At 37.9% G+C, this 22,178-nt stretch overlaps 1 protein-coding gene across 2 annotated transcripts in view; it reads left to right on the top strand.

The window, feature by feature from the left end:
• Nfkb1 (nuclear factor kappa B subunit 1) overlaps window positions 1–22,178 on the top strand; it is a 116,808-nt gene that overhangs the window by 30,422 nt on the left and 64,208 nt on the right. For both annotated transcript variants that reach the window (XM_005325744.4, XM_005325745.4), the window contains exon 5: window positions 3,107–3,205. In XM_005325744.4, the coding sequence (XP_005325801.2) occupies window positions 3,107–3,205 (99 nt within the window). The remainder of the gene's footprint in view (window positions 1–3,106; window positions 3,206–22,178) is intronic.

Below are 22,178 nucleotides of genomic sequence, written 5' to 3'. Positions count from 1 at the left end.
TCCTCCTGCAGTTATATTACCCAATATCTTTCCTAAGTGTTCTTTGAGGTAACCCAGGTGAATGAGTGTAGCACTTTTATATTGAGTAACATTTAATAAATATAAGAACTTAAATGTCAAGAGCTATATAAAGCAACCACTACATTTGTGGTTTCCAGAATCATGGCATTATATATGTAATAGATTTGGTCAGAATTTAAAGAATAGAATATCTTAATGAAAACCAGACTTTCCTTACAAGGTTGAAATTAGATGAAAGGTTTTGTTGTGGGGACAGGAATTCCATGAGAAACTTTGGAGCATTGTTCTAGTTGTTTACAAGTGGCACATCCTGACTCCACAGTTTACCAAAAGCATTTTCTTTTGCTTTACCTCCATGTCCAATTCTTGTACCAGTGATTTCTCGCATGAATTCACCTGTTCTTTTAAACAACCATTCAGAGGAATTTTATTCCCTGAAATTTTACACAGGAATCCAGCATCCCAAAAAATTCTGTTTGTAAAATTTAGTAATCCATGAAACTGTTAAGCCAACTAAAATTTTTTCTGCACACCAAAGTATTTTTTTAAATACCTATTTTTATAAGGATAACACTATAATAAATTTTTAACATATAATTCTTCTTGGGGCGCAATGATCACAAAGAAAAATTTGACATTTATGATTTGTTTGAAGAGTTAATGTCATTCCAGAATTCAAAACAATTCATTATGTGTGACTATATAAAAACTCATGTGAGTAAAGCAATGTGTTTGTTTATCAAAGTGGTATTGTTTTGATATCTGACTACAGTGAAAGTAAGCAGGTCTTGTTTAAGTCAGGCTTTCTGACTGGATGAATGTAGCCCTGCCTTTGAGGTCAGTGACTCATTTTGAGCAAATGGAGTTACTGAGATGAATGGCTGTGGATTGGCAAATCTTTAATCTCAGAAATTTAGAATCAGAAATATATCTAGACAATACGTTTGAAAACATCTATCTTCCCGAAATAAAAATTATAAATTTCCATCCTCAAGTTACAAATTGCTTTTCATTGATCTTTCGATGCTCTTTTGCAACTAAGAATAATATCTTTTAAGTGTCTTTAAAATTATAAAGCCTTGACTATTTACTTATAGTCAATTTGATACCTCTGTCAATAAGAAAAAAATGTATATGTATATGTTTTTTTCAACTGCCCCAAGGGAACTTTACGATTAAAGATAATAAATTATTTTATTATTATTCTTATTTTAAAGTTAGAAAATGTTCTTTTTCTTTGGGGCCTTTGTGGTACAGGTTTTCCCCTGCTCTGATGGTGATGAGTCATAGCATAGATTACTAATCTTCAGAATACCCAGTTCTGTTGTGCTTTTATTTGGTGTTAATTATCTAATACAGTTTTAAAAGTGAAGTTGTGTTTGAATTGATTAGCAGCCAAGTAAATGTCTATCTTCATGGTTAGCCAGTTCTGGAGACTAACTGTAGTACATGCTCTTATTTTCTCATGCTCTTAGAAATCTTATTACTATTGCTTCCAAAAGATGTAGAGCTGAATTTGTAGTTCATTTTTAAATTTGAATTTTGTGAGAAGTGAAACAGATGAATTGCCCCTAAAAACTCACCTTGAAGGCTCCACCAGTATTCAGGTTTGGGGTCTCCTATGGAGTCATATGCAGGAGTTGCTTTAGGTCTTACTTTGATGAGTTGAGTATCCCATGTAGGCCTTGAGGACTTTCCCAGACTAGGGAATTTATTTTGGGCCTTTCTCATCTAGAGGACCAATTTTCTTTGGAAATCAGCAAGTCCTCAGAGAATTTAGAGACAGTTGCAGATGCAATTGCAGAGATTTAAGTAAATGCAAGGCACCTGGACCACTTAAAGATTGTAGGACCCTAGTAGGCATAATGAACTGTAGTACAGTCTACGGAGACAAAGATTTTACTTTGGTCCATGAGCTCAAAGTCATTAAAACCTTCCTGTTGGCTGCAGATCTGTAATGTGTGAGTACATAAGGCAGAAACCCTCACCAGCAAATAGTGAGCATGGGAGTTCCTGATGACTAACGATCAACACTGAGGATGAGGCACCTGCCCCACAATAAAAGTAAATGAAAGATGAAGATGTTTCTTAAATTATGGCATTGAAAGGTGAAATTGAAAAAGAAAAACCCATACAGTTGAGTTATTATATAGTCATAAACAACTAACACTGCCATCAATTGAATTATTCATTTTAAAGCTGAGTGTTTCAGAAAATACAATGAAATATTCCTTAATATTTGCCTACTTTTCTTTTTCTCTGTATATGAACATGTGTAAATATAGTTAAGTTACTTTTTTTTATAAATTACAAACTGTTAGAACTGGAGACCTTAATGGTGGTCTAGCACAGTCTTCTCATATGTACAGATGGAAAAACATGGCACTTAGGTATTTATCAGTCCCCAATAATTCACATAGAAAAGGCTTCCAGCTGACACTTTATTGATTAACCACATCTGTAAAATTTCTTGATCAGATAGTATAAGGAACTATCTGGTTTTGGATTCATTCAAGTCAGTTAGTATTCAAGCTGGAGCTCAATTACATGAATAATCATAAAATCAAAGATCTGATCTTCTGAATGGGAGAGAGAAGCCCACCAGATGCAGAGTGTAGCATAAAGTGTGTTCTACAATTCTGAAGCAATCAATATTTGTGTCATCCCTCACCCCAAACAAAATGTAGTCAGAGCAGATAAAGGAATTCCTTTAAGTAGCAATCAAAGAAGCATAACTTACTAAATATGGCAAAGTTCAGAGCTTGGCAGCAGCAATTTGAAATTGAATGTCTAATTCAGACAAGCCATAGCACATCACATCCAAAAGCTTGAACTCCAGTAGTTCACTGTCCACATCTGTGCCGCAGGGGAGGAGAACCCAGGTGCCACAGCTCAGTGCACAGGTACCAGTTAATAGGGTAGTCATGATAATTTAGGGAAAGTAATTTTCATTCCCCATGTTCTCATTGTTTCATATTTTTTAAATCTGGGACACATGAACATTAGAAATTTGTGAGTAACTTTGTTTCTCTCATTTTTAGTAAGTATTTCTCAAAACTTATTGGCTGTGTATTCACCTTTGCAGAGAGGATTTCGTTTCCGTTATGTTTGTGAAGGCCCATCCCATGGCGGACTTCCTGGTGCATCTAGTGAGAAGAACAAGAAGTCCTACCCTCAGGTTAAAGTAAGTTTATAGTATCCTACTATGTGGATTCTCAAAGATTTAATTTTCTAGGAGCAAAACCAAAGAATTGCTTTAAATGAGTACAATTTACCTTTGCCCCTAAGCAAATGTGTTCACATGAGTATTATAATTTTTAAAGAGCAATTTGTCTCATAGCAATAAAAGTGACAGGTTTTCAAACTTTGCCAACATTTCCATTAAATAACAAAATCTTTTTAGCCTCAGCTAAGAAATTTTTATTAATGCTTGGCCATCTTAAAAGGTTTCTATATTGTTTACTCTCTGAAACCTTAATAAGATTTTGAAACAAATGCTTGATTTGGGCTCTGTACAGATTTACGGGGAAATAAACAGGTAATGAGTATATGGATTGTATAAGATGTCATTTAAGATCACGGAGTTCAGATCCAGACAGTGTGACAAGCTATGTAGGATTTGAATAGGTTTACTCAACCCTTCTAAACCCCATTATCCTAATGTGTAAAAATACAGAAATATTCATAAGGTCTTCTAGGGATTGAATGAGAAATTATATGTAAGTACTCTATTGAAAACTTGAAAGTCCCCCACACCCTATCTGTGCAGTACAGTCATATGTGTTGGCCCTTCTTGGAATGCGTGGCTTCCTGATATGTTGGTGGGGTGCTTGGGCGCTCCTTTGCCATCTTCATGCTCTTCTGTTGTTAGGTGAATTAATGGAGAATGTCTTCTCTAAGTTAGGTTGAGTTTGATTTTCATAATATGGTGCCATGTTTCATAAATTGACTGAGGATAGTTTTGTCAGTCAACAATTGGAGTTCAGTCATTTATAAAAGTTTTTATATATTCAGTAATTCAAAACCTAGACAAAAAGTTACCAACACTCTCCCCACTAGGAGTGTGCATCCTTTCAGTTTTTTTGTTGGTATGTTTTTGTTAGTAGATGTTCAACAGAGCTGTCCCTCAGCAAAATTGCAATGTCAGGGAATTTATCTTTGGTTTTACCAGTCTTGGATTCTGTTTTGTTTTTTTTTTTTTCCTTTTCTTATATCTATCTCACTTCTAGGCCCAGGCCTTTCTAATTTCTTATCATTGTTCTATAACAAAAGAAAAGCATTGTGATGCTACTCTTTATCTTTCAAGTGAAACTCACCCATAGTCATGTCTTCATTTTGAGACTTTTAGCTCTAGTTATGGAATGAAAGGTGTTTTCCCTGTTAAAGGTAATTAGACAGGGAAATGCAATGTCTTGAGTCCATAGAAGAAGAATGCGGTTGCATTACTCCAGATTCTCCAGAGAGACAGGACCAACAGGCGAAAATAGATCAATGGATGGATGGATAGATAGGAAGGGAGGGAGGGAGGAAGGTATAGTCCCCCATGGCAAAATATAGACTCAGAGGTGCTGGCGGCATGGCTCATTCTAAGTCCAGAAGCTTCAGAACCAGAGAAGATGGTGGTGTAACAGTCCAAGATGGTAGGCTTGAGAAACAAGGGGTAGCGGGGAGGTTGTTGGTGTAAGTCCTGGAGTCCAAAGGCTGAGGATCCTGGAGTTCTGACGTCCAAGAGCAGAATAGGAGTATCCTACCTTCTGAGGGGTGGGTAGAGAATTTTCTCTCTGCCTTTTTCTCCTTGGTGCCTGCCAACATTAAGGGCAGATCTTCCCCTCAGTTCAAAGATTCACATGGCAAGCTCTTCTGGAAACACCCTGACAGATACACCCAGAAATAATTCTGTCCTAGCTCTCTAGGCATCTCTTAGTCCATTCAAGTTAACACCAAAAATGAATCATTACAACGGTCGTGGCTTCAACCCTTTACCACCCTGGGTGAAAAATCAGGAGCATAGGGAGCTGGAGCTGGAGCTCAGTGGTAGAACACTTGCCTAGCCTGTGTTAGGCACTGGGTTCCATCCGCAGCACCACACAAAAATAAATATTTTTTTTTTTTTAAATGAGGAGCACCAATAAAGAAAGGAATTAGAATCTATTCAGCACCAACAATTTGCCAGGTGTGTGACACCCAATATCACTTTGAATATTCATAACAACCCTAGTGGATAAAAAGGTGTGATGCCTGTGAGCAAACTGAAGCTCAAAGAGAGGAAGTAACTGGCTCTTCTCACAGGACCAGAGGTTCTTCACCCTACAGAGGACTGTTTCGCACTGAGCCTCTTATTTAGGATGTGCACACTTGAGGTGGTGGAGACAGGAAGACAAGGGGCAGGGACATGGGAGGACAGTGATGGAATAAGGCATGGAGAATAGGAATCGGAGAAAACACGGGAGAGAGAAGGGTAGGGGAAGCATGCTCAGTACCAGAAAGTCAGATCCAGCACTCTTTAACACACGTGTCTGTCCCGTATGTCACACATGTGTGTGTTTATGTGTATGTACAGCTGAAGGGTAATGGAAGTCAGCCCTGATACTGATGATAACTACTTAAGAATTAATGTTATGAGAAAAGCTATACAGTCCCGTACAGTTTTATGAGCTATTTACTTCTCTGGCTCCAGTATTTTGTGGCTAAGTAACATTCTTGGTACTAACAAATCCATGGCATTAACTTTGTTGTAAGTTTATTGACTAATAAAAAAGTTTATATCTCCATTTATGCCCAGTCTTCATGCCTCCTTCTCATGTGGTGCTTCCACCCACTCAGAAACTTTCCTGCCTCCCAGTCACAAAATAGTTCAGAATTGAAACAACTTCATGGGCATTAGACTTTCTTGTTGAACCACATCTACATCAAGGAGTTGAATACTTGGTGAAAAGCATAGAGAAGTGAGCAACTAATAATAAAACAAGTCAAGTATAAATGTGGAAGGTTGGTCATTATCTCTTTAGCCAGAGTACATTATTTCACCCAGCCATTTATTTTTGTTCATTAATTCCACCCATATTTATTAAGCACTTAATGAAGTTGAAAGAAAAGGAGGAACTTAGAGCTTACAGAACCTGGCCATTACAAGTTGTCCTTAGGCCTCTCGTTGTTCGCTGAGAGTTTAAAGGGCTTTTTTAATTTAATTTATTTACCTATTTATTTTAGAATCTCTTCATTAGAAGGATGGGAAAGAGGGAAAGAGAGATAATTGTGAGGTCTTTTTTTTCCCAGAGGTTTTCTTGCAGTGTCCCTTCTAATAGTTTTCCTTGTAAAGAATAGCTATGGGTCGGGCTGGGGTTGTGGCTCAGTGGTAGAGCGCTCACCTAGCACAGGCGAGGCCCTGGGTTCGATCCCCAACACCACATAAAAATAAATAAGTGAAGAGATTGTGTCCAACTACAACTAACAAATAAATATTTTAAAAAGAGTGGGTGAACTTTCAGTTTACAAAGAGATTGTAAATCCCATTTTCCTACAAAATGTAGGCATTCAAAAATCTGCTCTCAGTCTTTCTTTATCAGGAGTGCCTTCTCAGTTGTGTGTTTCTTTTCTGCAGTACTTTACTAAGCATCTGCTCTGTGTGAGGCTGCAAGGCAAGTAGTGACAGGTTCACCTAGATCAGAGTTTCTCAAATTCTGCGCTATTGACATTTTGGGCCAGAAATTCTTTGCTGTGAAGTGCCTTACAGAATATAAGCATTATCTCTGTTTCTACCCACTAGCATCTCAACAGTTGTGACAACCAGAGATGTCTGCAGACATTTGCAAACGTCCCATGTCGTACAAAATCAGCCCTGTTTGAGAACCACTGGTCTAGATGCAATGTCAAATTAGTCTTAACCATACTCCTTTGTGTACCTTTTTACTCAGAAGCTGTATCACATAGAATATTGTCCATATACATGTTATTTTACAGACACATGCTCTCTTCCCAATTATTAGCAGACATTTATTTTAAAGGTGATCATCATGATGTCTGAATAAGGAAGAAATACATAAATCTTAAATGTTCTGTATCCTATGGTGACTGTATACCTAAACGTTAATATGGAAGTTCTGTTGGCGATCTGTTATAAACTTATAGAGGAGAAAGGGGAAGTGGAGGCAGGGGCTCCATCCACCTGCATTAACAACAGGAACATCTATGGATGGTGCTTTCAGGTCAGGGGAGGTCTTATGAGAGTGCCACAGAATCCATTCCTGCAGGAGCCTCAGAAGGAAGGCATTTGCATTTATTGAAGAGAAATTGGGGAGCCATATTTAGTAAGTGCACTTGTTCAGGTTTGAAGGTAAAAATGTCATGGGCCCTGCCTTTGCCTCACCTGAAGTCTCTCTCCCCCTCCAGCCTCACTCCCGGCCTCTGTGAAGCACCACCACCTTCCTTGGAGAGGTGCCCAGGAAGGCTGGTGGTTCTTGTGTGTTCAATCCTGTGGAGGCTTCAGCAAGGGTCAGGGGCCAACATGAAAGTTCTGGAACTGACTGGCTTGGGAGCTGTGCAAACTAAACATCACTTTATAGAACATGTAAATATATAACCCATGTGGGTGACTCACCGACGTCTAGATTTGATGCCTCAAGTTAAACCATTTTAGAACCAACTCTAGGGCCTTACCCATGTCCTTCATTTTCTACTGGAATTGTGCCCCCATTCATAAAACTCTGTGGCAGATAAGGGGGGTGCAAGCTAGGCTTAGACACCCTCTTGCCATGTTAACATTGTTTCTAGAACTTGGGCTACTGTACTATGTGGTGGTATGTATGTTTCTTTCACGTAGCTGAGAGAAAGAATCCCATTTAGCTTTCTAATGTTGCATGCAAGTATTTCATATTCTTTTTACAAAATATTTTAAATTATAAAATATTTCAAGCAAGGGCTGGGGTTGTGGCTCAGTGGTAGAGTGCTCGCCTAGCACGTGTGAGGCTCTGGGTTCAATCCTCAGCACCACATAATAAATAAACAGATAAAATAAAGGTATTGTGTCCAACTACAACTAAAAAAAAATAAATATTAAAAAAATATTTCAAGCAGAAAGGAAATTTAAAAACTAATAACAGATACCTTATGCCACATTGTAGACTTAATAGATATGAACATTTACCTGTATTTATTGCTTCTCTAACAAAACATAATTGCATTTAAGGCCCCACCCATCTATTACTTGTCCTTCTTCCTTTTCCATAGGTTAACTACTGCTATGAACTTCTGAGTTCTTTTTTAAAATATTTTTACTACCTAAGCATACATTGATAAATATTGGCATTTTGAAGAAAATTAATGTTTGCTAGCATCATCTCAAAATTTTGATTATAGATGATGGCTTCTTTTCGGGCCAAATGAGTGTAAAAACTGGATCCCACTGAAGATTAAACAGTGCTTGCTTTGCTCCTGCTGATTCCTCTTTATTATCTGGTTTAAGAACAGTTTCCTTCACTGTGTGGAGTTTATGCTAACTCTTAAAGCAAAAAATAACAACCAGAAAAAAAAAAATCTAGAGAAAGAAACTATGCAGACTAACTCTTATATCTTGCCCTATTTTAAGAGGTTTTCCTGTTGTTAAACATGTAATATTCTATTGTACTGTCCTATAAAGCTTCGCTTTAATGTTTACTCAGGTCTTATTTCATCATGGAACTCCTAATGGGGGAGGCTGGCAGAAGAGCAGGAGAACCTCCTCTAGGCCAAGCTTGTCCCTGCCTGTCTTTGACTCAGCAAGGAGTGCCAGGGGAGGCTCATCGCCCTCTACTTCCCGAAAGTTGTGCATAAAAAATTTTAAATCAAACTGCCTTCCTTTTTACAGAGGTGGAATGAGGCCAAGTAGAGTAGCCCCTTGGGGCATCAGAAACTAATCTCACTCCCATTCTCGGCCTCTGTGACATCCTCCTGCATGCCTCACTGTGCAAAACACACATCAACAGCAGTGATTTTGTTTCCAAGATGCAAATAGCTAACACTTGGAATTCTTATTTCCTCTTTTGTTATAAATATCAAATAACAAGGGACTTGAAACAACTGATAGCAGTGTACTTATTTTTTATCAAATATTTTCTGAAAGCTGCTTCTTACATATGCTTCTTTTCCTGAGTGTTTTATATTGAGCAAAAGACATGTGTTGAATGTTTAGTTCAACAGCAGCTTTTTTATGCCCCTTCCACTCCCCACTCCACCTCCATATCCCCCCCTCTGATTAAAAAGAATATCTATTCTCAGTACCTCTTACTTAAAAATCCTAAATGTCAAGTTTCTTTCAAGGTCAAATGAAGACTGACTGATCTGCTTTGGCATTTAAGGATATCACATATCTTTGCATAACCTCCCTTTCCTTTGTATAGACTTGTCTGATTCAAGAAGTTTTCCATTCTGAGGATCTGGTTGAAAAACTAATTTTGAATAATTCAGTCTGACTCATTTACTTAAAACACCAGGAAAGAAGATCACCAATAATCAATTGGGCATGCATAAGAAACATAGATCATACATTTGTTAGAATTTCCATTGAGACCCTTAAGTTGTTCATTGTGTGCATATGTTAATAAGAGAAAACAATCCTACCCCTTATGTACATTATATATAACATGTACTCTGTAACTCACAAAGAAAATAGATGCCTAATGAAGAGAAGGGCTTTGTAACTTGAAGTCCACAGACCCTTTTAGTGGTTTCTGAGGGCCTTTGGACTCCTAAATTTATATGCAGAGTTTTATGTCTATGTGTATGCATTTTTTTTTCTGGGGGAAATGCATGTAACTTTTTAAAATCAGATTTTCAAAGACAAACATGGTTAAGAATTAATGCCATAGGGTACATGTCACTTTGACTTTTTGATAGCAGCAAATTTAAAAAAAAAGTGATCTCTATAATGTTTCTTACTTTTTTTCTTTTTTCTTTTAAATTTTTAATATCTGCATGTTTGCATTTTCTGTCCATTTTAAGTGAGTTAAAATGCTTTAGGTTGCTCAACACAAAAGTCAATAAAGTTTTCCTTCAGTGTGCCAGTTGATAAAAAAGATATTGATAAAAAAGAAGTAAGACCAGTGTCAATAGGTGGAAAAGATGAATAGGCTTTACTACCCTCCCCCAACACATACTGACTAAGCGTGAAGTTAACTATGATTAGGGCTTAAAGCCAAAAGAGAGAAAACAGTTATTTCACAGATATTCATTGAACACTGTGTATCAGGCAAGCAGACAGAACCTCCCATGTATAACCACATCCTAGACTTCTACATAATATTTCTTTTAACTAGTTCAGGAGTTTTGCATTTGGCTCCTAGAACAAAATATTACCTTGTCAAATGTTTTTGAACATAGCCCTCTAAATCAAAATCACCATTATAAACTGGAGAAAGCTGCTCTTTAAGAGAAACTTTTAATACAGATCATAACTATGAAAATTAGCCCTCATAAATTATTAGAGATCCACAGACTTCTTGAATTTGTGAATTGTCTGAATTTTAAATATGTGACTTTTCAGTACTGGCTTGGTGACCTTCTGTTGGCTGTTTGCATTTTTCTTGCCTCTATGTTTCCCTGAATATGTTTATTCCTGGGATTATTGTTTAATCTGAAGCAACTTTAGAATGGCTTCTAAACCCAGTGGTCTTCATTTGAAGATTACATAGTGTCTCGCTATTCTATTCAGCAATCCTGTTTTCATTAAATTGCATACAGGTAGTTCTTTTCAATAAGGTAAGGTGGCTACACAGAAGCACTAAGGTCCTCAAATGTCTGCTGCTGCGTCCCCCACAGACAACTTGTTTTCCAACCCATCTGCGGATCTAGAGGTGATGCTGAAGCTTTCCTGTGGTCTCCATCCTTTCTCCCATCCTGGTAGAATCCTCCCCTGGTGGATTCCAGAGCAGAGTCCTTCAGCCCACCTTCACTTCCTTGAAGTCTCCTGGAGGTGAGCTGGAAGATGCATGTAGACTTGCACACATAGTGCCTTTCACTTTTAGGTCCCCATCCACCCAACAGAATAATTATTTACAACATCCCATTTAATCTCAAGGGCAATTCACTGAGAGAGCTTCTGTGATCCTCCTTTTATCAATGAGAAAATGGAAGACTGGAGCAAATGAGGAAGCCCCCCCCCCAACCTCAACCCCCAGTCTCCAGCCTCTGGGGGATGCAACCTGAGGTTTTCATTCAGGCAGTATGAGATAAGAGCCCACCCACACTCTTACATGCCATAGAACACTATTAATTATCATAATATTAAGGATTTGTCTCTTGCAGGGTGTCCTTTAAATTTGTGGTTCTTAATCATGGTGTGTATCAGAATCATCCAAAAATATTTCTACAGAGATACCTAGGACATACTCTACATGTGCTGAACCACACTAGAGCCTATAATTCTGTGATAACTTCTAAGGACTAGGATTATTATATAATGATGACATATAACCACAGATGATTAAAGAGACTAATCATAACATAACCATGAAATAGAATGGTGTTTTTTAAAAACAGTAATTATAAACACTCCAAATATGACATTGAAAACTGCTTATAATCTAACACTAAGGAAAAAAGCAGGATTCCAAATTAGTTATATTAGTATTTTTTTAAAAAGAGCTTTTTTTTTTTAAGAGCTTTTTTCCTTTAAAAAAAAAAAAAATAAATGGGTGTACCTTTAGCTGATTTACCCATGAATTAAACTGGTTGAGTGACATGGGACTCTGCCTTGAGTGTCAGGACCTTATACTGAAGGGAGAAAAATGTGAAGCACACTCAATAGCTATGCTTACCAGCTGTTTCAGTTGAAGGTGAGAGATGATGGAGATGTAGAGCTATATATACTGATTTCATCACAAGATCCACAGGAGAAGGTGCAGTCTGGTCTGTGGACAGCACTTTTAGGGTTAAAGCATTGGCTTTGACATCAATTATTTGAGGGCCAGGCATACTATTGATTCTTGGTTTTGCCATTTTATTAGCAGTGTTACTAAACTTGGCTAAATCTTAGCTTCCTTATCTGCAAAATTGACAAAAACGATTCCTCCTTCATGGGATATATGTGTAAATTGAATAGTCAGTGCATGGTATATAGTAAGCACTTAAAAATAATGGCTGTTTCTGTTTTTATGTGCCTAAATACACTAATGTGAATATTGAAAGACAGCTTTATTGATTGATTTATGGATTCATGGAACTATCTGAAAGTTTTACCACATCACTAAATTTCTTACTTTCAGAAGTAGCACATGATGTCTTAGGAAAATCTCACAGGTAGCAGGAGGCTAGAAAGGAATTTATAAATTCTTATTATATTCTTCAACTGTGTTCTCTTACGCACTATACATATGCTAATTTCAACAAGTATTATATTATTGTCCTAGGGCTGCCATAACAAATTACACAACCTGGGTCCTTTTTTTTTTTTTTACTAGAGCATCATAATTATATATAGAATTTGTATTCATTTTGACGAAACAATAGGTGCAAGAAATTTGATTTCCATCCTCATCCCCCGCTTTTCCATCCCTCCTCCTCGTCCTATTCCCTCTCTTCTGTTCTATTGATCTTCCTTTCACTCCTTTATCTATTTATGTTTGATTGGTGTTTTACACACACACACACACACACACATATATAATATGGTATATTGGTATTATATACATATATATATGTGTGTGTGTAAAATTCTTTTATATATATATACATATATATATATGTATATATATATAAAACAAGCTACTGTTTATTTCATTCCATTTTCTACCCCCTTCCCTTCCTTTCTCCCTCCTTGTTTTCCTTCCTCTTCTCCTATATCTTCATGGTATCCAGTCCCCTCCCCCACTATCATCTTTCCCTTATTTTGCTGTAGCTTCTTTCATATGAGAGAAAACATTCAGCTCTTGATTTTCTGAATCTGGCTTATTTCACTTAACATGATTTTCTCCATTTCCATTTCCCAGAAATTGCTATTATTTCAATTTTTTGTGGCTGAGTAAAACTCCATTGTGTATATATACAATTTCTCGATCCATTCACCTGTCAGTGGTCATCTGGGTTGATTCCATAATTTGGCTATTGTGAATTGTGCTGCTATAAACACTGAGGTGGCTGTATCACTGTAGTGTGCTGATTTTAGTTCTTTTGGATAAGTACTATGGAGTGGGATAACTGAGTGGTGGTTCCATTGCTAGTTTTTTGAAGACTCTCCACACTGCTTTCCATAGTGCTTATATTAATTTACAGTCCCACCAGCAATGTGTAAGTGTACTTTTCCCCCACATCTTCTTCAGCATTTATTATTGTTTGTGTTCTTCATACTTGTCATTCTGATTGGAATTAGATGAAATCTTAGTGGAGTTTTGATTTGCATTTTCCAGATGAGTAGAGATGTTGAACATTTTTTCATATATTTTCTGGCCATTGTATTTCCTCTTTTGAGAAGTTTCTGTTTAGTTCTTTGGCTCATTTATTAATTGGGTTATTTGATTTGTTTGGCATTAAGATTTTTGAGTTCTTTATATATTAGGGATATTAATCACCTGTACGAAGAAAGCTGGCAAAGATTTTCTCCCACTCTGTAGGCTCTCTCTCTTCACTTGCTTAGCCGTTCCTTTGATGTACAGAGCTTTTTCGTTTGATGGCATCCCGCTTATTGATTCTTGGTTTTATTTCCTAAACTTTATGGGTTGTATTGAGCAAGTCATTGCCTGTACCTACATGATGGAGTGTTGACCCCTTTAAAGCAACAGAAATTCATTCTTTCACAGTTCTGGAGGCTCTAGGTCCACCCTCACGTCAGCAGGGCCATGTTCTTTCTGTGGACCCGAGGGAAACTGACTTCCTTGCCTGTCTCCAGTTCCAGTCCTTGGCATTCTTTGTCTGTATCACTCCGATTTCTGCCTCTATTTTCATGTGGTTGTTTTCTCTCTGTGTGTCTGTTCAAATCTCCTTCTTTCTCTTACAAAGACACCAACCCATGTTTGGGGGATGGGGGCACCATAATTCAGTAAGACCTCACCTTAAATAATTGCATCTGCAAAGAATCCACATCCAAGTAAGGTCACATTCTAGAGTTCCAAGTGGACATGAATTTAGGGGGACACTATTCAACCCATTACAAGTGCATACTGGTATTGAGCTGATAAACCATTAGTCCTGAGGTATGGATAATGCTTATTTCAGCCCCATGACGTACTCAGTAAGAAATTTACATGTATCCATGTGGTGTTCCCTTGTATGTCATTTTTATTTATTTAGGAAGTAGTAGAAAATCTTTTTAAGTTACAGGTGTTTGCCAGTTTTACCAGTGTTTTATTCTATTCAAGAAAAAGAAATCCCAACGATATTTCCTCATTGAGTCAATGATGGGTGCTAGTAAATGTCTGACAACTAGCTCAGGTAGGAGCCCTACACACATACACACCCCTACACATGTACACAACCTGATTTATAACATCTGTCAATTTTCTTGCATATTTAATTTTAAGATATTAGTGTGAATTTAAGTGGCTTGCAAAATTTCTGAAAATGTAACCTTTGACCCTTTGGAGCTGGTCAAGCTATTTCCAACATACCACTGCAAGATTTCATAAAGAAAACAGATATGAGATTACATCCTAGATATTAACCCAATGATCAGTAGTCAAATCAAGAGAAGATAATAAATTGCTTCCTATAAGGTTCTGTTCTGATGTGTTACATAATGTAATTACCAAGGACTTTGTAGGATCTGAGTAAACCAATTAAGTTGCTGAAGTGGAGACATCTGTTGTAGAGTAGTTAAAAAGAGCTGTGGTTTAGTGGGCAAAACACCATACTTGAAAGCAAAAGCTAGATCTTACTCCAGATTGTGCCACTTGCAGACTGTGTGATCTTCAACCACTTGCTTAATCTCTTCAAACTTTATTTTCCTCATGTATAAGTGGAAAATAAAAATATCTACCTTGCAGGAAGAGTCTAGGAATAAATGAGTAATTTACATGCAATCAACTAGCATAGTTCCTGGCATGCATATAGCATTAGATGTTCATTCAGGACATATTTATATTTTTTAATTTTTAAAAATCATGAAGAATGCCTGAAATGTGATTGTTAGTTCCATAAGAGCAAGGAATTTCGCCTGTTTAGTCTCCAGCACCTGGAATGACGACTAGTGTATACAAGGTGGCCAGTGGCTGTTTGCATATTGAATAAATGCTCAGTGGGCAGAAAGCGGTGAGAATCCTCTTCCTATAAGCAGCACTGCTTCTGCCATGATGTGACTAAGGAAGAAACAGATAGCATGATGTGATAATACCAGGTTGTGACTGGCAGCAGCACAAGTCTTCAGCCAGGCCCCCAGGCTCCCTCCAGGTGTGCTCCCTGTGCTCCCATCTCCCCAGCCTTCTTTTCCTGTTCCTCTCCAACCTCACTTGACTTGTAGTGAGGACGGCCATGTCTTAGTCCCAACTCAGGTCTTAGACATATCACCAAACCTTTTCTGGGTTGAAATGGCCTTTTCTGCATCCATTTTTCAATCCATTGGAAAAAATGATAAGCTGAGATAAAAACCAACAAGGAGACATAGTTGTTTAAAAAAGTGAGAATTCCTGGGGAAGAACTAAGTGGCTTCTAACTCCACTAAATTCGGGGATGAAATGATACGGTGTGGCTTCCGTTGGTATGGGCTTCACCTGCAGCTGGGAAGGTGGCCCTCATGGCAGCTCTAGGCTCACCTGGAGAGCACCTGTATTATATGTCCAAATGCAGCAAAGAGTCTGCTTTCCTGGAAGCTGAAAGAGAGGTTTGAGAGATCTGAGACTGGCGGTGTCTAGGTTCTGGTTGGTCTGAGTTGTTTGGCGACCCACCTCTCAAGGTAACCCTAGAGATAGGGAATGTGGGGCCAAGTGAGTGACTTCCTTAACAGACATTCCTAGGCTTTACCCCTGATTCTGGAAGTGGGCTTAGCTGCACCACACACATGTGGGCTGAATTGGGTTGTGTGTTCCAAGCAAGAGATCCGTGTACTGGTAAAATTCAGAAGTAACATCAAATAATTTCTCTCTCCCACAGTCTCCTAAGAGTTCCAAACCTTTTTCATTACTGATTGTGTGATTCTGTTCTTCCTCTCTGGAAATCATCTTCTTGGTGCTATCCCCAATGCATGACTTCTTTCTTTTTTGTTTTTTTTAAGTAAGAACTAGTTTTTAATTTATTTACAAGTATCATCTGCATTTAACAAAAATTCAAGTAATTACAAAGAATAGTGAAAAGCAACTTTCCCTTTTATCCAAAATCTCTGTCTTCCTTGGAGAGAATCACCATTACAAATCTCTTAAGTAGGCTTCCAAAAATACTCCATGCATTTACAAGCTTGCATGCAAATGTGTATTCTTGTAAGCACAGGTATATTATATGTCCAAATGCATACCAAACATAAACAGTAAGCATATGTATGTGTACCTAAATTTTATAAATGTATAAAATATTCCATCCTTTGATTCTTTCACTTAATGAATTTTAAACAGTCTTTAGAATCTCATAGATATCTAGGGAGGTGAGATTGCAAAGTGATTAATAGAAACCTCAAAAGGCAGGCTATCCTGGGTTCAGATCCAGCTCTGCCTCTTATTAGCTGTGTAACCTTGGGCAAGTTAGTTAACTTCTCTGTGCCTCTGTTAAAAAAAAAAAAAAAAAAAAAAAACCCAGCATCTACCTCACAGTATTGTTGGGAAGATGAAATGAATAGTATTGTAAAGAGCAGTGCCTGTCCCATGGTAAGTGGTCTGCCAGGTTTGAATATCTATCTTATTCTTCATAATGACTGTGTGCCATTTCATTGACCATATACAGCTGCTTATTGCTGCTTTTGTGCACAACATCTTTGCCAGCCTCTGAATCCATCTCCTCTTCTCTCTTTATCACGGACATGCTCCAAAGGCCTGTCATGATAATCCCGCTTGAACCCCGTCTTTATGACTTTTGAACACATTTTGTCATTTAGTTGCCTTTTACTATCCATCAAACTTTCCTTTTATAAATGTTCCTTATTTCTTATGAATTCTTTTTTTGTTTGTTGGGTTTTTAATTTTTTATTTATTTTTTGTTTGTTTTGGTTACTAAGGATTGAATCTATGGGTACTTAACCACTGAGCCATATCCCCAGCCTTTTTATTTATTTGTTTGTTTGTTTGTTTGTTTGTTTGTTTATTGAGACAGGGTCTTGCTAAGTTTCTTAGGGCCTCACGAAGTTGCTGAGGCTGGCTTGGAACTTGCAATGCTCCTGCCTCAGCCTTCCAAGCCACTGGGATTCCAGACATGCACCACTGCACCCACAAATTCCAGTTTTTTCCCCCCTGGCTTTATTTTCAGCCCTTTGTCATTTCATTTACTTCTTGTGTATTTTCATGATGTCTTTTTCAGCGCAACTACTTCTTCAGAAGGTCTGCCCTGATTTGCCCTCATTTGATCAGCTGTTTTACAGGTGACATTTTAGTATCCCTCCATAATGGGCCATGATACCCTTGCATGTCTCATTGCTGTGAGCCTCCTATTGCTTCAGTTACTTACACTCCTGTCTCCTCATCTCTAGATTGTATTTCTTGAGGGCAGGAACCATGTCTTGTGCTTCATTATATCATCTCCAGCTGGTAGATGTACAATAAATATTTGCTGAATTAAATTGAAGTCCTTTTCATTCTTTGGGCACTCAATTATTGCCTCAATGAGTAATAGAAGTCACATGAAACATGTTATGCTGTTTCCCCTTGTCATTTATTGAACTCTTACTGTGTACCAGGTGTTGCATAATTCTCATACAACTCTGCAAGGGAAATCTTATTATCTCAATTTTTAGTTTAAGAAACAAGCTCGATGGATAACTTAACTAAAAGCAGTTTTTCTTTCTTCATTTCCTTCCTCTCATGGTTTTATGCTATCTATCTGTCTATATATACCAAACATAAACAGTAAGCATATGTATATGTACCTAAATTTTATAAATGTATAAAATATTCCATATATATGTATGTGTGTAGATATATATATATATACATCTCACAAGTTTCATATTTGGGAGCATTTCCAATTTCCGATTTTTAAATTAGGATGGAAAACTGATAAAATCTATGCAGATATTCCCAAATCCAAAATACTTCAAAATCTGAACCATTTCTACTCCCAGGCATTTCAGATAAATGTGATCATGGATTCTCTTGTTACTCAAGATACTGTAAGCCATTTGTCTTATTCATTACAATTCCTAAATCGTCCTCATCTTGGCCAATGGGAGCCTTCCATCTCACAGGAGCCAGCAGCTTAGATACAGAGGCCCAAGTCCTTCTTACCTCCACAGTAGTTCTCCCTATAAACCCACCAAGTTACCATGTGGCTGAAGAAGCTAGCTCCCTTGCCTTTTTGACGTGCCCCACCCATTTTTTAATGCTTTCTTATTTCTGAAACCATGAGCTGTTCTGTGTTCACCCTCTACTTTCCCTGCCCAGTCCCGGAATATCATGCATCTCTCCAAGAAGCCCTCATTCCTTTTGGCAGAAAAATTTCTTCTAGACTCTTTCATTAGAACTAGAAAACTGATTTTTTTTTTCTTTTTTTTTTTACATCCCAGCCCTATTTTGTATTTTATTTACAGACAGGGTCTTACAGAGTTGCTTAGTGACTCGCTTTTGCTGAGGCTGGCTTTGAACTCAGGATCCTCCTATCTCAACCTCCTGGGCCACTGAGATTTCAGGTGTGTGCCACCACCCCTGACTAGGAAGTTGATTTTTTTTAAGAGTCTTAGACTCATACTCTAATCCACATCACTAATTCCATCCCAACACCACAGGCTTCTTCCTGCCCGTTCCCCATCCCATATTTGCATCTTTCTTATATAGTGAAAAACCCTATTGCCAGTGATGGCAATGTACTCACTCATTTGCTGAGTCCTGTAATATACACAAACAAAAACATTAATAGAAACGTTGTGGGCTGGGGTTGTGGCTCAGCGGTAGAGCACTCGCCTCATGTGCGAGACCCTGGGTTCGATCCTTAGCACCACATAAAAATATATGAATAAAAAAAGTATTGTGTCCAATGGCAAATAAAAAATAAATATTATTACCTTATATACAATCAGAGATATGATAAATTGTGGTATAAAGGTGTATTAAGAATTGTAATGCAAAAAAATAAGATAATAATAATAAAAAAAGAAAGGTTGTATAGTTTTAGAATTACTGTGCCAGTACCAATTCTAGCTACAAATTTACTAAATACAATTTGAGATTTCTTTGCAGTTCTTTTGTCCAAATATATTCAGGATATTCAGAGTAATGTTCTTTTGTATTATTTTTTTTTTCCTTCTAGGTAATTAGATTTTCATTAAGCTACAGAGTTAAGCCAGATCTTTATGTCAAGTTTTAGGAATTTTCTCATTCCTATTGATTTAATTTTATTTTTGAATATAGCATTTATTAGTCTCACGTAATTTTTCATTTATGTGAGTTTCACTAGACCCTTTCTAAATTATTATAAAGTCAAGTTGTTTTATTACTTTTAAAAATAGGAAAATAAAACCCAGCAGGCAGAGCCTTGATTTAAAGTGCATCCTGAATGGTTATTTCAGGAACGTGAACTCATCCACACCCGGAATGTTCCCTTGTAGGTTTCAGAGCCTCCTTGGTTGGCCTTTCTGCCTCGCCTTTGTGTAGCATGTAGTTATCCAGTGCACACCACCTGCCAGACGCAGTGCTGTCCTCTGTGGTCACACACTTGAATGTGATCAGCTCTCTGCCCCAGGGAATTGCTGGAAGAGAGAGAGAGAGAGAGAGAGAGAGAGAGAATGTGTGTGTGTGTGTGTGTGTGTGTGTGTTGGGGAGGGCTGGGGGAATTGTATCTTCCTAAGATCACTCCCCAACTAGGTGGTCCTTCCTATGTTGGCCATGGGGGTATACCACAACTTAGTGAGGCCCTAAGAAACTTAGGGAGATCCTGTCTCAATTTAAAAAAAAAGGCTGGGGATGTAGCTCAGAGGTTAAGTACCCATAGATTCAATCTAGAAAGAAAAACTGTTTTCAGTTAAGTTATCCATCAATGTGAGGTGATAGATCACATCACCTATCACACTGTCTTCTGGGTCAGGCTTTCTAAAATAGTGAGATGGCAAGATGCTGGAGATCGCTGTTTTGCAACTTCAGAGATTAGCTGTATGTCCCATGCTGGTGACAAACAACCTGAGGGACGTTCCCAGTGATGAACCCTAGGGATCTATTTACCCCACTATTTTAATATACTTCCTCAATCTTGAGCCCTTTTAAGGTTCTTACCAAATTTTCAAGTGACATAAAGTAATGGATAGCAAATAATTTAAATTTAAATTAATCTTAAAAAGCTGGGACAAAGTGCCAAATTCTTAGGTAATGACGTTTAAAAAGAGATACGTGCATCCAGAAAACAAATTACCACAAGTACAGGGTGGGAGTGATGATTTAGCAGGAGTGCATGCAAAAAGATCTAGGAGTTAATGATAGACTCATCGTGAGCCAAGAAGACCATGTGACTGCCAAACAAGGAATTTAGGCTGCATTAATAAAAGTATAGTATGTAAGCCCACGGAGGTGGTAGTCTCTCACTCTATTGAAAGATCACACCAGGAATACGTGTCCACTGCTGGGCCCCTCGCTGGCAGAGATAGAAACCCACGTGAGTCTGTTCAGAACAGCATAGTGACAGGACTCAAACTTTGCTGAAATGGGGAGTGGTTATTGTGCCCAAGAATATTTACAGCCTGGAGGGTTGTCTGGTTGTCTTCAGCTAGTTGAATGGCTGTCATGAAAAGAAGGATGAAACGTGTCCTGTCACTAGAGGAATGGGGAGCCATGAGCAGGAGCCCTGGGAGAGCAAGGATTCAGCTGCCTGCGGGTGGAATGCAGAGCATCAGGATGAGTGAGTTCATTGCCACTGCAACGGTTCAAAAATTAACTGGAGGACTACAGGGCAGGGAGCCACCTGGACTAAGATGCTCCGCACAGACTTACAACTAGCCAGTCAATTCAGCCTGCCTGCCTCCGTCCATCCTCTCTCCCTTCCCTTCCACCCACTTTGTCTTTAGAAAGAATTAAATAAGCCATAACTTTATAATAACAGCTAAACAAGATATGGTTATAGGGCAGTTTAGATTCTCTGAAAAATCCCCAAAATAATGGAAACCAGTAGCTTGCAAACCATTTTATCCAAGGCTCAAAATGTGTGACTTATTTCATATACTTGTGTATTAATCTATTTATATAAGCTAAACATTAAATTACTTACCACCCGAAAGGAGTGTTGTTTTTTTTTTTTTTCCTGGTTTAAAGTACTGTTATACTTTAAGTTACTGGCTGATGTTATCCTAGAAGTTGGTAGAAATGTTGGTGTTTCCCCCTTCCTACTTTTGTTTACATCATAGTATGCAGATGGTACAATATTTTGGTTAACCTCAGTCTGACACTTAGAGGATGATTTCTTTTTTGCCGTACTAGTGTCTGGGGGTGTGAAATGACAATTAAAGTGACACCAAGAAATCAGACAAAGAAAATTTCCCATTTCTACTCACTTGTAATTCTCCTAATATAGTAGGGGGTTTCCAGAGGAAATCACAGGAGAATAGCTCAAGTGCTCTTTATCTTATGTACTTTCCTTCTAAAGGAAAGAGCAGCTCATTGTCTTCTTCCCAGAGTAGCCCAAATTCTTATACAAGGCAGCTGTATTTACTAGGGTACAAATTAAATTCCAGACAGAAGGAGGTCTCTAAGTACTGTCAATCACGGAAAGCCTCACTGCTCCTCTAACCAGAGGCTTCTGCGAAGGAGATAGAGTAGGTTTAACAAGCAAGAAGAGTATGAGGTGACTATATGCCTCCACCAAGAAAGAAATCAGTCATGTTTAATTCCAAATGAGTTTCATATTTAATTCCAAATGAGTTTTCAGAGTCAGAGAAATCCCTCATTATCTCAAATTAGATTTGGTTGAAAAACATTGTGGTAGCCAAGCATCATGGCGAATGCCTATACGTAATTTTAGCAACTCTGGGAGCTGAGGCAGGAGGGTGGTGAAACCCTGTTTCAAAAATAAATAAAATAAGTAAAAAGGGCTGGGGGTGTGGCCAAGTGGTAAAGCATCCTGGGTCAATCCCCAGTACCAAA

The sequence above is a fragment of the Ictidomys tridecemlineatus genome, chromosome 9 (genome assembly GCF_052094955.1).
Source record: "Ictidomys tridecemlineatus isolate mIctTri1 chromosome 9, mIctTri1.hap1, whole genome shotgun sequence".
NCBI lineage: Eukaryota > Metazoa > Chordata > Mammalia > Rodentia > Sciuridae > Ictidomys > Ictidomys tridecemlineatus.
Note: the sequence above shows the minus strand (reverse complement) of the source record. Positions and strands in the feature narration are given on the sequence as shown.